Raw genomic sequence first — 15,190 nt, 5'->3', positions numbered from 1 at the left:
GAAGACAAAGCCTTACCCACACTACAGCCTTTATTGAACACGGGAAACAAAATGATTTAGAAAATGAGTACAATAAGGTGCATAATAAGCAGTGCTTTCATCTGTATAAAAAAAAAAAGTGCATGTAAAATGCGTTAACAAAAATCTGGGCTAAACAAATTGCAATTTCCTATCCTTCATTAAAACATACATTCATAACAAAAACTTGATTACACAGATAATATTTTCTCAGAAAATAAGCCTGAACTGTCACTCAGACATGGAACTTACATGTGCAGAACTAAATAAACCTCATGACGTGCTAAAATGCGGAGAGGCAGTGACAGAAAAAGTAATTATTTTAATTTAAGCGTTAGAGGCCTCTTGTGGATTCACCGCGTTCCGGCTGCGCTGTGATTGGACGGAGGGATGTACTGGTCCGACACAAACGAGGTGGGTGCAGGGGTCTCCGCGACAACCGGCAACAGGACGTGACGACAGACAGGGCAAGTCCCAGACTAGAGAGAGAAGATACCATAAGTTAATATAAACAATCATCACAAAAGACATTGACACAGGCCAGGTGCTAGACTGATGCCACCATCATTTAAATTACATGCAAATGATCATGTACATGAAAGGTTAGTCTTCAAAATAAGTAATTATCCACACACCTTCTGGAGCCAGAGAGTCACGCAGATCTTGTGGAACATGTGGTGGCACGGCAACTGGGTTGCAATCTCATCTTTGACGTACTCACAACAGCAGATGGCACAGCACTGTTCCTGCCCTAGAGAGAGAGGGGGACAGAAAGGCAAGGATAAAGATTGAGGGATGCATAGAGAAAAGGACAAATGATATAAAAAAGAGACGCCGAGAAAGGCCCAGTCATACTGACACGGAGACACACAGGAAGTACTAATTGTACGTGTCAGAGAACGGCGCGGCGCCATCTATCACTTCATGTTCTACAGCCCCAGCCTCAACCACACTGTTCTGTATTCACAGCCCCAAGCATTCACGTTCCATCAGGCTCGAATCGCTAGATCCACGTGCACACAGATGGAACTGTACGCTCCGACACATGGCGTGACGAATGGCGGCCATCTTGCCTCAACGCCTGCATGCCGTGATTTATTCCCGAGGACGCCTGGCGTGTCATAAACTTGACGCGGCGCCAGTGCATGAAAATGTTCTTTCCCCCTCTCTCACATTTACATTATGTGCCTATGACTCATATTATGCATCGCTTTACAGTTATTTCCTATCGTGGCATCACATCGGCTCTGTAACAGCGGGATATTGTCATACGGAACGCGTTGAGATTGTGAAACCGCTCTTTTTTTTATGATCCATTTTCTGGCAGAGTTAGCAGACTAATAAACAGAGCTTTAAGTCTATACCACCATGTGGCCAAGAGTATGTGGATACCTGCTCGTCAAAGATCTCGTTCCAAAATCATGGGCATTAATATGGAGTTGCTCCCGCCTTTGCTGCTATAACAGCATCCACTTTTCTGGGAAGGCTTTCCACTAGATGTTGGAACATTGCTGCAGAGACTTGCATTAGTAAGGTCGGACACGGATGTTGGGCGATTAGGCCTAACTCGCAGTCGGCGTTCCAATTCATCCCAAAGGTGTTCGATGGGGTTGAGGTCAGGGCTGAGGTCAAGTTCTTCACACCGATTGACAAACCATTTCTGTATGGACCTCGCTTTGTTCACGGGGGCATTGTCATATTGAAATAGGAAGGGCCTTCCCCAATCAGTTGCCACAAAGTTGGAAGCACAGAATCGTCTAGAATGTCATTGAATGCTGTAGCGTTAAGATTTCCCTTCACTGGAACTAAGGGGCCTGAACCATGAAAAACAGCCCCAGACCATTATTTCTCCACCAAACTGGCACTATGCATTGGGGCAGGTAGCATTCTAATGGCATCCGCCAAACTGCAAATGGTAGAGCGTGATTCATCACTCCAGAGAACGTGTTTCCACTGCTCCAGAGTCCAATGGCGGCGAGCTTTACACCACTCCAGCCGACGCTTGACATTGCACATGGTGATCTTAGGCTGCTCGGCCATGGAAACCCATTTCATGAAGCTCCCAATGAGATTGCATTGCTGTGTGCTCGATTCTATACACCTATACCAACGGGTGTGGCTGAAATAGCAGAATCCACAAATTTGAAGGTGTCCACATACTTTGTATATATATATATATACAAATTTGAAGGTGTCCACATACTTTGTATATATATATATATATATATATATATAGTATATTAGTAGCTCATTTCTTTCAGACAGTTAGTCTGGACTGGACTGCTGGTTGGCTAATGGTAAAACTGACTAAATACCGAGGTTGGGGATTTACAGAGTGGATAGTCCCACTAATTAGGCTACATGTTTTATTTTTATTCTGATATAAAAAGGCACTCATCATGTTGGTATTAAGCACTGCATTACCTAGGTCTATTACAGTAATAATTAAAATAACTAATCTTACTCGTTCCACCACTGAAAATATGGCTTTGCTTGAGCCTTTTCAAAGGTCATTCTGAATTTCAACATTGACCAATGAATGGAATTCTTTACAGTATTGCACATTTAGCCGTATTTAGCTACTTACACCCACAATGAGTGACAATCTCCATTTTCCCCCAATGCAAAGTGGGCAATTGCACACATTAACAATACAGCCATTTCAAAAAGGAGCAAAGGGAAGAGCTAGTCTGTTAGGACAAGATGTGGTCCTACCACTGTGGTCTTCTAGCACTGTGAACTTACCACTGTGGACCTCCAATATGGTGATCTGAGGCAGACACTCGATGATCTGTTCTGTTGCAGGAGGGTGAGCCTGCTCCACGTCGATGGACAGAGACTCAAGGTGGGCTAAAGCCGCCTGTGAACCAAACAGAAGAACATCAGGTGCCAACGTCCCTACGTGGTAGCTACAACGAACCGTGGTAGTTACAACGAAATGATAGTGTAGGTAGTTACACATTTTTAGGAATGTGTCTTGACGTTGTACAAGACCGCAACACGGTCTGTCAACGTAGGATGGCACCATCTTGAAAAGCACATTTGAAACAAACCTTTTAGAGATGGAATGGTGTTTAACAAATATGGTCCTAAGATGCGTCCGTCTGCACTTATGCTTTAAGTGACTCGTGTCATTGTAGGCAAGGCAAACCAGTTATCATGATTTCTGAATTATCAAAATAAATAAAATCACAGCACATTGACTCATTCAGCAGTTTTTACTTGATTAAGTAGAATACTATTGGAAATTAATGTTGAAAGTTCCATTCATATTCCTGAAACAAGTTGAAAATGATGCCATTCTGCTTCCTGTTGACAAGAACTTTTGATAAATAGCCCAAAGTCAAAACACTGTTTTGAAGTGTCCAAATCAATAGTCAATACGCAGAAACAGTTTGTGATATATTGAAAACCTAAAACATAAAATGTACATCCTACACATACGTGTGCCACAACAGTAATCATATGACTTGTATTTTATTAAAACTAGCACCATAAACTGCATATGCAAGTTGATAAGTGGCAATAAATCACTCATATCGATTAGGGGGGGGAAATCAGATTGTATGCACTGTTGAAACTAACCCCACCCCCCCAAAAAATGGAAACTGGAGATATTTTTTACATCACTGGTTAGAGAACAACCTGCAGAAGACTGTCTGCTACATTTTAAAGTGTTCGATTGATAAGGGTGTCGTGGAAAAATTAAGGGAAACACTGTTTTGTCGATTACTCGTATCGATATCACATTGAAATCAATAGAGCGAGTGGGGCGGGGAAATCAGGTTGCACGTCCTGTAAAAACTAGCACAGCTCAAAAAAAACAGTATACATCACTGGTAGAGGACAACTTCTAGAAGACAGCCAGCTGAACTGATGCCAACGCGGTAAGTGTAATGCAACAGTTTTGTTAAATCGCTCATATCGATTACACATTGAAATCAATAGAACGGGGGCAAAACGTTTGGGTTGTGTCCGCTGTTTAAACATACATTATACAAAGACCACACGGAAACTTGGAATAATCTATATATGATTGGTTAGATTATCATTCGTTGAAGGCTTCTATCTATATTTTGGAATTGCAGGCGTACATTTTGGAAGGCTGCCATCACAGAAAATGGAACAAACCACTTTCGGATATCAAAAGTGACAACTATTGGCTGCTATTTCAGTGATAGTTTGTCAAATCCGTGTATTGTGTATCTTTTATAGAGAGGTCGCCCAGAATTGTTCTCTAGTCTGTCCTTTTGAATTAGAAAATGACCAAAAAAAAAAAAAAAAGGTTTTAAAAAAGGTACAAAATCAAAGATATTGATCTGTTTTAAGCAATCCATCTTAATTCACCGTGATGATTATACTTTTATACTTACAAAAATAATGTGTAATTCCCCCCAATTCGATGTGTTCAAAACATGGGCTTGTCTAATGTAGTAACACATATTGTCCAAATCAAGGAAAGTAGCATAACATAAAATAATTCAATATGGCAAAAAAGATTTCCATATTTCATTTTAAGATGATAGTAAATGAAGCAAACTTGCAAAATGTTACAGTAACCATATATACTGAATTTTCACTAGTTTCACCATTTAGAGATGATCATTAAAACATATATCTTATGCACAATTTAACCAGGTGCTCTAGAACGAGGTCCCATAGTGACTACGCAGCAGTGCATTCGCTGTCCCTTGAGTCTAGGACCTTACCTCCATAGCTTGGGCAAGGCGCTCTTCAAGAGCCATGTATGTGAGGAGCTGAGGATCCACATAGGAAATAGCCTGGGCCATCCCAAAGCCCTCTCCAAAGTCATCAAGCAACCTAAGATGAAGCAAAACAAAATGCATTTAATTATGTCGAATTTTCTCATAACAATAGCATACCATGTCAATTTTTCCTGGTCAGTTCACATGGTCAGAGAAAACTCCTGGCTTTACATACATCTTACATTTAGGAAGTGAAACTACCATGTTGTAAAAGTCAACAAAGTACAGGCAAACCTCCGGGAAACAAAGGATCCATTTTCTATGATGAGAATTTCAAGAAATTCGAGATGCATTGCTTCTCGACAGACATGACTGTAATTCAAACTTGAGAAATTCTCAGGTCTTGAACACTACCTATCGAGGAGGCGCAAGACACTCGCTGGACAGTTGCCCCCCTCTAAGCAGGGCAGTATTAACAGAATTGTCTAGCTGTGCCCAACATTCAAACAGTAAAAATACTAATAGCATAGCAATGTTTTTGAAACAGCTGAAATGTATATAGACATTATCACTATATTTGAGACTTCTTTTCAGTGGCAACCCGTCGTTCAGGGCAGGTGGGGCAGAGAAATTAGAGATAAAATGTATCGGTGCTCATCGGCCATTACAAGTTAGTAGTCAAGAATTCAACAATGAGTAGTTTGGAAGGAAGCTAACTGTAAGCGTTGCAACGCAATCACTAGCCTGCTATTCAATGGAGAGGGTTTGTGGTCCAAGTCTTGGTTTAAGTGTCTCTTTTCAAAGATTAAAAAGTATAAACATTCGACACCATGGGCCAGAAAAGGTTGAATACATTGACCATGCTGTCAATCCAGCATGACTTCCGCCACATTCAAAACAACTGGAAACTCGTAAATCTCAGACTTCAGTGAGTTTAAGACAAAAAAAGAAAAGAAAAGCCCAGACTGGGAAAAATTCGCTTTAAAACAGTCAACCAACTCGGAATTCCAAGTCGGGAACTCGGGCCTCTTTCTAGAGCTCCGACCAGAAGATCACTGACGTCATGATTCGACCTTGTTTTTCCCCCCGATTTCCCAGTTGTTTTGAAAACACCATGAATCCAGAGAATGCCAGACTTTGATGACACAATTTGCCCACAAGAAGGACCGCCACGCCACCTTCCTGTTCAAGTGAGCACAGCAAGGTGAGTCCAAAAATGTCTTATATGCTGCTGCATAAAATTATGTAATATGCCAGGGAGATGTGTACTGTAGTGTACTTCGCTCATTAATGTCTTAATCGAAATTACGGATTGCCTCTTATCCGCTCTTATGACATAGTTGGTACAGATCAATTTTCAGTAGAAACCACATTTTAAAAAGGCAGTAAATGAGGCTGAGTGAACTGTTTTGCTGCCAGACAAGGCTCCGCTGATGTAGTAGTGGTAAGGATTAACTCCATAGTGCTGAAAATAAAGCTTGGCTGTTGGGACAGCTTTATGTAGGCCCTAAAAGTTTGTGGGCACGGTTTGTCACCGTTATTTTGCAATGAATGTATTGTTTAGTGTTGTGTTGTGGCTTTGCTGGCATTTTTTTTTTATTTAACTAGGCAAGTCAGTTGAAAACAAATTCTTATTTACAATGACCGCCTATTCCGGCCAAACTCGGACGATGCTGGGCCAATTGTGCGCCGCCCTATGGGTCTCCCAATCACGGCCGGCTGTGATACAGCCTGGAATCGAACCTGGGTCTGTAGTGACGCCTCTAGCACTGAGATGCAGGGCCTTAGACCGCAGCGCCATTCAGGAGCCCACAGAATTCAGGACGGCCCATGTTCTGAATTCTGTCGCTGTACATTTCAAAATGTGTTGAACAAATAGCATGAATCTAAAACATGTTGGGGAGTTTGCCCCACCAAGATTTACATGCTAAAAATCGCCACTGCTTGTTTTATTGAGTTTTCACCTGAGCCTGTTACATTCTGAAATTGCCGCCGTATCTTTAAGGGACGCTCAACAGTGTTCCCCCACTGGCTGCTCTGAGCCACCGCCCAGGCAAGAACCCACCAGGGGAATTATCAACATTCTCAGTCACAATTTTGCATTTACCTCATAAAATAACTTTCACGATATTGATTAAATAAAGCTGGATTTGTTCTCAGGTATCTTTAATACGCTGAAACCGTACATGTATATTTGTATGAGAGGGGTAATGCTAACATTGCTAGCTAGCAGTGTTATTGTCTTGCAAGCTACATTTAGCTAACACTTGTACAAACGAGAAATGTTTTACTTTCATTGTCTGCACATTATTCAAGGCTGTAATATGGTTTGGTAGCATTATTAATGTGAACCCAATATGTTTTAGAGGAAAAGTTGCTCATGTCGTTGAATAGTTTGCAAGCTTACTGCCAGCCACAACCAAAGGTTAGGCAAGGATGTAATGGAAATTGAAAAGTGTGTACATATTATGTAAATTAGACACTCGTCAAGCTGCCTCCCTTTAAATGTTCGTCAATGAGAATAGCTTCTAAACACAAAAGAGCCTTAAATTATACACTCAGTGTAGAAAACATTAGGAACACCTTCCTAATATTGACCTCAGAACAGCCTCAATTCGTCAGGGCACTACCAAGGTGTCGAGAGAGTCATGTCGAGTCCAATGTTTCCCACAGTTGTGTCAAGCAGGCTGGATGACCTTTGGGTGGGGGACCATTCTTGATACACACGGGAAACTTGAGTGTGAAAAACCCAGCAGCGTTGCAGTTCTTGACACACTCAAACCGGTGCGCCTGGCACTTACTACCATACCCGTTCAAAAAGGCACTGCCATTTTCCGTCTTTCCCATTCACCCTCAATGGGCCACATGCACAATCAATGTCTCAAGGCTTAAAACCCTTCTTTAACCCGTCTCCTCCCTTTCATCTACACTGATGGAAGTGAACGTAACATCAATAAGGGATCATAGCTTTCACCTGGAAAGTCTGTCATGGAAGGTGTTCCTAATGTTTTGGACACTCAGTGCATCTCTCACAACGTGGAGTAAAAAGCTTCCTGTTTCCCCACCTCCACTCGGCGTCCAGGTCCTCACTCACGCTGGAGTCATCCTCCAGGTTGTTGTTCCCGTCCAGGATGAAGAGGCCCGGGTGGACAAAGTGACTCATGCCATCGGGGTCTTCGTCACTACTGCTGCCCGTCTCTCCGTTGTACATCAACCAAGGAATCTCCCCCTCCTCCAGAGGTGTAGGCTCCCTGCAAACACACATACAAGGGCTATGTTCATTGGGCACCAGACAGAAGAAAACAGACTGAAACAGGGAGGAAACTTGTCCAATAAGGAACATTGATTTTCGTTGTGGCCGACCAAGTTTTCACCTTGCAACTGAAAATAAAAGTGTATGTACTGGACAATGTAGGCTATGCAGCTCGCCATTTATCAAGTTACACACATATGCAAACAAGCCAGAGCTACTGTACATCTTAGCTACTTAACTCATCAAAATCAATATCCACGGGAATGATTCAGCCTGCCTCGACTGATTTAATGGAAGACCTTGCTTGGACAGTGTGCTGCTGTGGCACTTAGCTTAATCGTCATTCCAGTCCACACCCTGGTTCAACATCGCAGCAGTAACACATGGAGGTGTGCATCTGAGCGCTGGCTGTGCTTACCAATGACATTCTATAGACATACAGTTGACTGACGAATGCAAAGTCTAAGTGCAGTGGTCACCAGTCTCAATTTGAATAGTTTATATTTAACTACTCATGTCTGCCTTGCTCCAGATTAGTGCATGCATTTAGACCAGTCTCAAGCAACTGATTGCATTTATCAGGAGGGAACTGTATATAAGGCCTGTATCATCATAGTGCATTTATCAGGAGAACTGTATATAAGGCCTGTATCATCATGGTGTATTTATCAGGAGGGAACTGTATATAAGGCCTGTATCATCATAGTGCATTTATCAGGAGAACTGTATATAAGGCCTGTATCATCATGGTGTATTTATCAGGAGAACTGTATATAAGGCCTGTATCATCATGGTGTATTTATCAGGAGGGAACTGTATATAAGGCCTGTATCATCATAGTGCATTTATCAGGAGAACTGTATATAAGGCCTGTATCATCATGGTGTATTTATCAGGAGAACTGTATATAAGGCCTGTATCATCATGGTGTATTTATCAGGAGGGAACTGTATATAAGGCCTGTATCATCATGGTGCATTTATCAGGAGAACTGTATATAAGGTCTGTGTTATGGTGCTTACGCAGGGGGCAGGCTGAGCTCGGGTACGTCCTCCAGACTGCTGTTGTTGCTGATGTGCAGCTCGTCCAGGCCGGGCAGAGTCTCCCAGCTTTTCTGACGCTCCTTCTCCAGGCCAGAGTCCGACGTCCACGAGGCCGACCACTCCCCGTCGCTGCACTCCGAGCTGCAGACACACACGCGCAAGGATGTGTAAACATGCGCACACACACCATTTTACCTAGTCAACACCCCAACTAATCCTCTAGCTGTAAACACAAGACCTTCGCTAGCAACCTTTGCTTCCTCAATTCTCAGTTAATACTTCATCAGGACAACAGAGACCTTCATATTCACACTTTCCCAGAAAGGCTAAATAATATTGCGAGTTGCAATGTCATGGTTCATCAGAGATCTAGAAAATGACCGGTCTACATTTATGAATAATTCCAAAATGCAGACAAACTATACTGCTAATGTTTAACTGACATTTTCCATCACCGCAATCCAATCCTTATGATTAGATTTCACTGACCATATACACACTTGCTGTGCATTTTGTCATATTTTACTAGGCTCTAAGACCAAGAAAAAGGTCATACGTAAAAAATGTATATATAATGTATATTATAATACCTTTCCTCAGCCTTCATGAAAGGAGCACACGTCTCATTGAAATCCTCCAGATCTTCCCAGGTATCCTCTTCATCTGAATTAATTTTTCTACCAGCCTCTCCATGTTCACACCACCTCTCTATAGGGCTAAACCCATTCGATTCAGTCTGAGGAAAATCAAAGAGCATCTCCTGGTTTGGCCTTTCTGTTTGCGTCAGAAAGAACGGAGGTGCAGACACACACTTGGTCTTGCTGGCCTGTTTGGCTAAGCCACAGTCTACCTCCTCGCGGTGAGAACTCTTCCTCTTCTCCAGGTGTGTTTCACTCGTCTGCTTACGAATTTTGGGCCTCACCACCATCTCCGTCTGTGTCCCTCTCTGGTTGTCGTTCCCCAGCTCGGCAGGACCTTTGGGACCGATGGGAGAGCCACCGGCTGCTAGGTTATCTGGTGTATGGTGGTCCTCAGTGCTGTTTTCCATGTGATCTGTTCCGTTGTGTTCTGATATATTCCTCTCAGGAGGGGGTTCCTCTGTGTCTGAATCTGATTTAGGATCGGTTCTAGATTCTTTCACTGACTCAGTGTCTCTGAGGGAACAGTCTGTCCCGTCACACGATTTTGTATACAAATACGAGTGCAAACCGCTGAGATAATCAAACTCTTTACCCAGCTCGAAGATCATGTCATCCAGTCTTTTCTGGAGACCGTGAGACAGGTCGGAGCCCTGCCCCTCCTCCTCCTCCTCCTCGCCTCCACTACTGTCCGGCTCATAAGCATCAATATTTACAAAGCTCAATACGCTAGAATTAGAAGGGTTACTGTCCTCGGAGATAGGCCACGCACTGGCTTCACCACTTTTCTTCAAGACATTTTGGTCCTGGTCACTCTTAAGTTTCTTGTAATGGACGGAGCGGGCTTCCGATGGCTTCCTAGAAGTTGACTGTTTCTTGTGGGGAGGATCTTTGCCAGATTTGGCTTTTACTTCTGGGCGAACCGAACTCCATGACACAGGAAAGCTGGTGTGAAGTGTCGAGGAGATGTTCCCTTTTGAAGGTAGAGGAGAGAGAGGCATTTTAGTCACAGCTAAAAACAAAACCAAAACGTCTACCATGACTTGTCAATACACAATGATTACACTTGTTGAAAGAGAAAGGAGGAGAGACAATAGAGCAAAGACAGAAAAGAGCGGTCCTTGTTTTCTGAATACAGATATAGCGTGCAGCAGCTCCAACCAGACATATTTTATTAAAGAGCAGAATAAGGGATTCATAGGCTTAGCTGCTCACACTGCATTCCATGTCACAGGATAAATCAATCCAAACCTCAAGCTATACAGTACTCACTCACTCACATGCTGCTGCTGCTCACTACACAATCTGCTTACTGGTCTGCCATGGATGATATCACAAAAACAATAAACACAACTTCCATTGATTTGCCGACCTTGTTATCATTGTTAACATGCAGAAATATAGACCTGTATCATTGCTTGAAAGAGACAAATATGCTCTTCAGACTCAGACTACATCTTGTCCCTCAGACAATCATTGCACTGCAAATGGGACTTGAGAAGGCGCATAATAGATGTACTTGCACCGTGAACGTACGTATGGAATGCGCTCTATGGACACCGTCCATTTCCATAGCTGGCCAACCCTCCACACTGGCTGGGTTCCTGTGCTTGGCAGAGGTTGGGCGGAAGCTAACGTATGCATGCCTCCTGCCGTATCTCCTTCCTGTTATTGTGTGATATCCAACAGCCGGTTTGGGCCAGGCTGACTTGCCAGCTTCCTGACCCATCACTAGAGAGAGAGGAAATAACAACATTGAAATAAACAGCTTCAAAACTAAAAGCTGCAAAGAGAGTGCCTGATGGTTTAATCGAACCTGAAAGTAGACCAATTGTCTGAGAAAATGTAACTTTGAGCTTTGATCCATACAAAATACAGAACAGTAAAGATACAAGAAACATTGCTGCAAGCCATTATGGTTGTGGTGGGCTTCTTTACACTTAAAATCCATCTGGAAATGTTGGCAAAGGAAAGCGAAAACACTCAAATATGATTAACATGGCATGAAAGAAGTAAACAGTCATGGTCTTGCTAAAATTCTTGTTGACCTACAAATGTGACCGAAATTGAGAAACAGAAAAAGCAGAATGTATATACAATATCAAATTCAGTACTACCAGCAGTGCTACGAAATTATCCAAAGAAAGTATGATATGCCTCTCTCTGGCTGGGTTCAAATAAAATGTTATTTGTCACATGTGCCGAATACAACAGGTGTAGACCTTCCTGTGAAATGTTTACTTACAAGCCCTTAACCAACAATGCAGTTCAAGAAAAGGGGTAAGAAAAATGTTTTAAAAATAAAATAAAGTTAATAAAAATAAAATAAAAAGTGACAAAAATAACAATATCGAGGCTCTATACAGGGGGTATCGATACCGAGTCAATGTGCGGGGGTACTGGTTAGTCAAGGTAATTTGTACATGTAGGCAGTGGTGGAAAAAGTACCCAAATGTCATACTTGTGTAAAAGTAAAGATACCTTCATAGAAAATGACAAGTGAAAGTCACCCAGTAAAATACTACTTGAGTAAAAGTCTAAAAGTATTTGGTTTTAAATAAACTTAACTTCTTATGGCTGGAAGCAGTATTGAGTAGCTTGGATGAATAAGATGCCCAGAGTAAACTGCCTGCTACTCATGCCCAGTTGCTAATATATGCATATTATTAGTAGATTTGGATAGAAAACACTCTGAAGTTTCTAAAACTGTTTGCATGAAATCTGTGAGTATAACAGAACTCATATGGCAGGCAAAAACCTGAGAAGAAATCCAACCAGGAAGTGGGAAATCTGAGGTTTGTAGGTTTTCAACTCATTGCCTATCGAAGATACAGTGGAATATTGGTCATATTGCACTTCCTAAGGCTTCCACTAGATGTCAACAGTCTTTAGAACCTTGTTTGATGCTTCTACTGTGAAGGAGGGGGGAATGAGGGCTCTTTGAGTCATGGGTCTGGCAGAGTGCCATGAGCTGACCACGCACGTTCACGTGACAGAGTTAGCTTGCGTTCCATTGCATTTCTGAAGACAAAGGAATTCTCCGGTTGGAACATTATTGAAGATTTGTTAAAAACATCCTAAAGATTGATTCTATACATCGTTTGACATGTTTCTACGAACTGTAATATGACTTTTCGTCTGAACTTTCGCATGGACTTGCCCGCGCGTTGTGAGTTTGGATTGTGTACTGAACGCGCGAACAAAAAGGAGGTATTTGGACATAAATGATGGACTTCATGGAACAAATCAAACATTTATTGTGGAACTGGGATTCCTGGGAGTGCATTCTGATGAAGATCATCAAAGGTAAGTGAATATTTATAATGCTATTCTGACATCTGTTGACTCCACAATATGGCAGAAATCTTCATAGCTTGTTTGGGCTCTGAGCGCTGTACTCAGATTATAGCATGGTGTGCTTTTTCCGTAAAGTTTTTTGAAATTCTGACACAGCGGTTGCATTAAGGAGAGGCTTATCTAAAGTTCCATGTATAACACTTGTATCTTTTAGCAATGTTTATTATGAGTATTTCTGTAAATTGATGTTTTGGAAGCTAAACATCACTGAACATAACGCTCCAATGTAAACTGAGATTTTTGGATATAAATATGAACTTTACCGAACAAAACATACATGTATTGTGTAACATGAAGTCCTATGAGTGTCATCTGATGAAGATCATCAAAGGTTAGTGATTCATTTTATCTCTATTTCTGCTTTTTGTGACTCCTCTTTGGCTGGAAATTGCTGTTTTTCTGTGAATAGGTGCTGACCTAACATAATGATATGTTGTGCTTTCATTGTAAAGCCTTTTTGAAATTGGACACTGTGGTGGGATTAACAACAAGTTTATCTTTAAAATGGTGTAAAATACTTGTATGTCTGAGGAATTTTAATTATGAGATTTCTGTTGTTTTTTAATTTGGCGCGGGATCCCAGCCATAAGAAGTTTTAATAGTCACATGTACAGGGTTGCAGGTGTGATTGCAGGGTAGTGACAATCTCCGCGCTCCAACATGCATGACTAAGTGATATCAAATAATGAAAATGGTAAATTAAAAAAGAGAAATATAACTACACACATCATCATAACTGTAGCAGTGATGAATAAATCAAATGTCCATTGGGGGTGGAGGCAGAGTAAAGACTTGAGGAAAATGCTGATCATAGGGGGGGGGGGGGGGGTGACCCTTGAGGGGTTGTACTTGTGAAATAAATAAAACAAAAAATATATATTTTAATCAATAATACACATATTGTCAACTGCAACATTGATGAATGTCGTTTGGGTACGGGCAGAGTAAAAGTCCAGGTAACGCGTTAGCTAGCTGACTAAGTTAACGTTAGTAGTGGCTATTCAGCAGCCTGATGTGATGGTCTGAAGGTAGAAACGATTGGCCCCGATACGATAACAGTAACGTTAGTCAATTTAGCTGATTATTAGTGCGTGTATTTTCACAAGATAACATTTTTATTTGTAGATGGAACTTGGAAAAACGCTTGGCCCTGGCCTAACGTTGGCTAACTAACTGTGTTGTGTTATGCTAGCTAACGTTAGCTTGTCAAAAAAGCTTCCTCTTCTGGTTGTCAACAATACATGCAGTAAACTAGTTGGCTACTGTAGCAATTTTCAAACGGCAAGGGACAAAACATTTCAGTTGTTATCAATCAAACATTAGCGATTACCTTATTTTAACCAATATCAACATCAAATACAAAATATGGTCGTATTACCTGTCCCCGAGACTTCCTCTCCGTCCGAAACTGCGAACAAACCTATAAGCCAACGTCATCCGCAAAGAGTGTCATGTGACCGGCTTTCTCCAATCAGAATGTCCGAGACTGCATTAGCAACATAAGTAGTGAGGAGTAGGAGTACGCCTTTTCAAACATCGTTTTAAGCTTAGTTTTACTATTTACATTTACAGCTGATTTCGGGATTGTATATCGATTCGCTCCTTAAATATTTGTCATCTGGTGTATTCGTTTCAGTCTCTGAATTGCTGAATATAACTTTTCTCCGCCAGCTCCTGATATCAGGGCATTTCCTGAATTTGAAATTCCTGAAATTATTTTTTAAATATTATTTTTATCATGAACACAACAAATACAAAAAAACAGAAATATACCAACAATAGTACATAAACCAAACAGACAGGGGTATTACATATCAAGATTCATTTTCAATTTGTTAAATACTTTTATGGCGCGTACTGCTTTTTGTTTTTACATTTACGGATAATTTCAAAATAATATTTACATTCTATCTTAAATAATGTGAAAAGGGGTTTGTTCTCTGCCCACTTCATTTTATGGATACAGAATCTTCCATGAAAGATAAACAAATTAACAATGAAAGTTAATTCAGGGTCCATATCATTTGGATCAAAATAAAGCATAATATCAGAGTCTCTCAGATTACCATTAATAGTTGTTTCTTTTAAAATAAAATCTTCTAACTCACTCCAAAATCTTCTGACATAAGAACAATCCCAAAATAAATGGTCAAGAGTTTCTGGGTCACAACCACA

The 15,190-nt window shown here is 41.3% G+C and overlaps 1 protein-coding gene across 1 annotated transcript; it reads right to left on the bottom strand.

Annotated features, from left to right (window-relative positions):
- Window positions 1-12: 12 nt before the first annotated feature.
- LOC139543683 (E3 ubiquitin-protein ligase Praja-2-like) lies at window positions 13-14,511 on the bottom strand. Its single transcript, XM_071349995.1, has 9 exons — window positions 14,394-14,511; window positions 11,195-11,389; window positions 9,611-10,631; window positions 9,000-9,161; window positions 7,790-7,975; window positions 4,728-4,839; window positions 2,764-2,878; window positions 654-769; window positions 13-497 (listed from the first exon to the last, which is right to left on the bottom strand). The coding sequence occupies exons 2-9, from the start codon at window positions 11,385-11,387 to the stop codon at window positions 372-374; spliced, it is 2,031 nt and encodes a 676-aa protein (XP_071206096.1). The 5' UTR covers window positions 11,388-11,389; window positions 14,394-14,511; the 3' UTR covers window positions 13-371.
- Between the last annotated feature and the right edge of the window lie 679 nt (window positions 14,512-15,190).

The sequence above is a fragment of the Salvelinus alpinus genome, chromosome 18 (assembly GCF_045679555.1).
Source record: "Salvelinus alpinus chromosome 18, SLU_Salpinus.1, whole genome shotgun sequence".
Lineage (NCBI taxonomy): Eukaryota > Metazoa > Chordata > Actinopteri > Salmoniformes > Salmonidae > Salvelinus > Salvelinus alpinus.
The sequence above is the reverse complement of the archived record's forward strand: the minus strand, read 5'-3'. Positions and strand labels throughout refer to the sequence as shown.

Bases quoted from the DNA above. Each gene is read 5' to 3' on its own strand.
- LOC139543683 (XM_071349995.1), bottom strand. From the start codon at position 11,387: ATGGGTCAGGAAGCTGGCAAGTCAGCCTGGCCCAAACCGGCTGTTGGA. The intron at 7,976-8,999 runs GTAAGCACCATA...GTGTGTTTGCAG, and splicing joins GAGCTCAGCCTGCCCCCTGC to GGAGCCTACACCTCTGGAGG. The intron at 2,879-4,727 runs GTAAGGTCCTAG...TTTGGTTCACAG, and splicing joins GCCTTGCCCAAGCTATGGAG to GCGGCTTTAGCCCACCTTGA.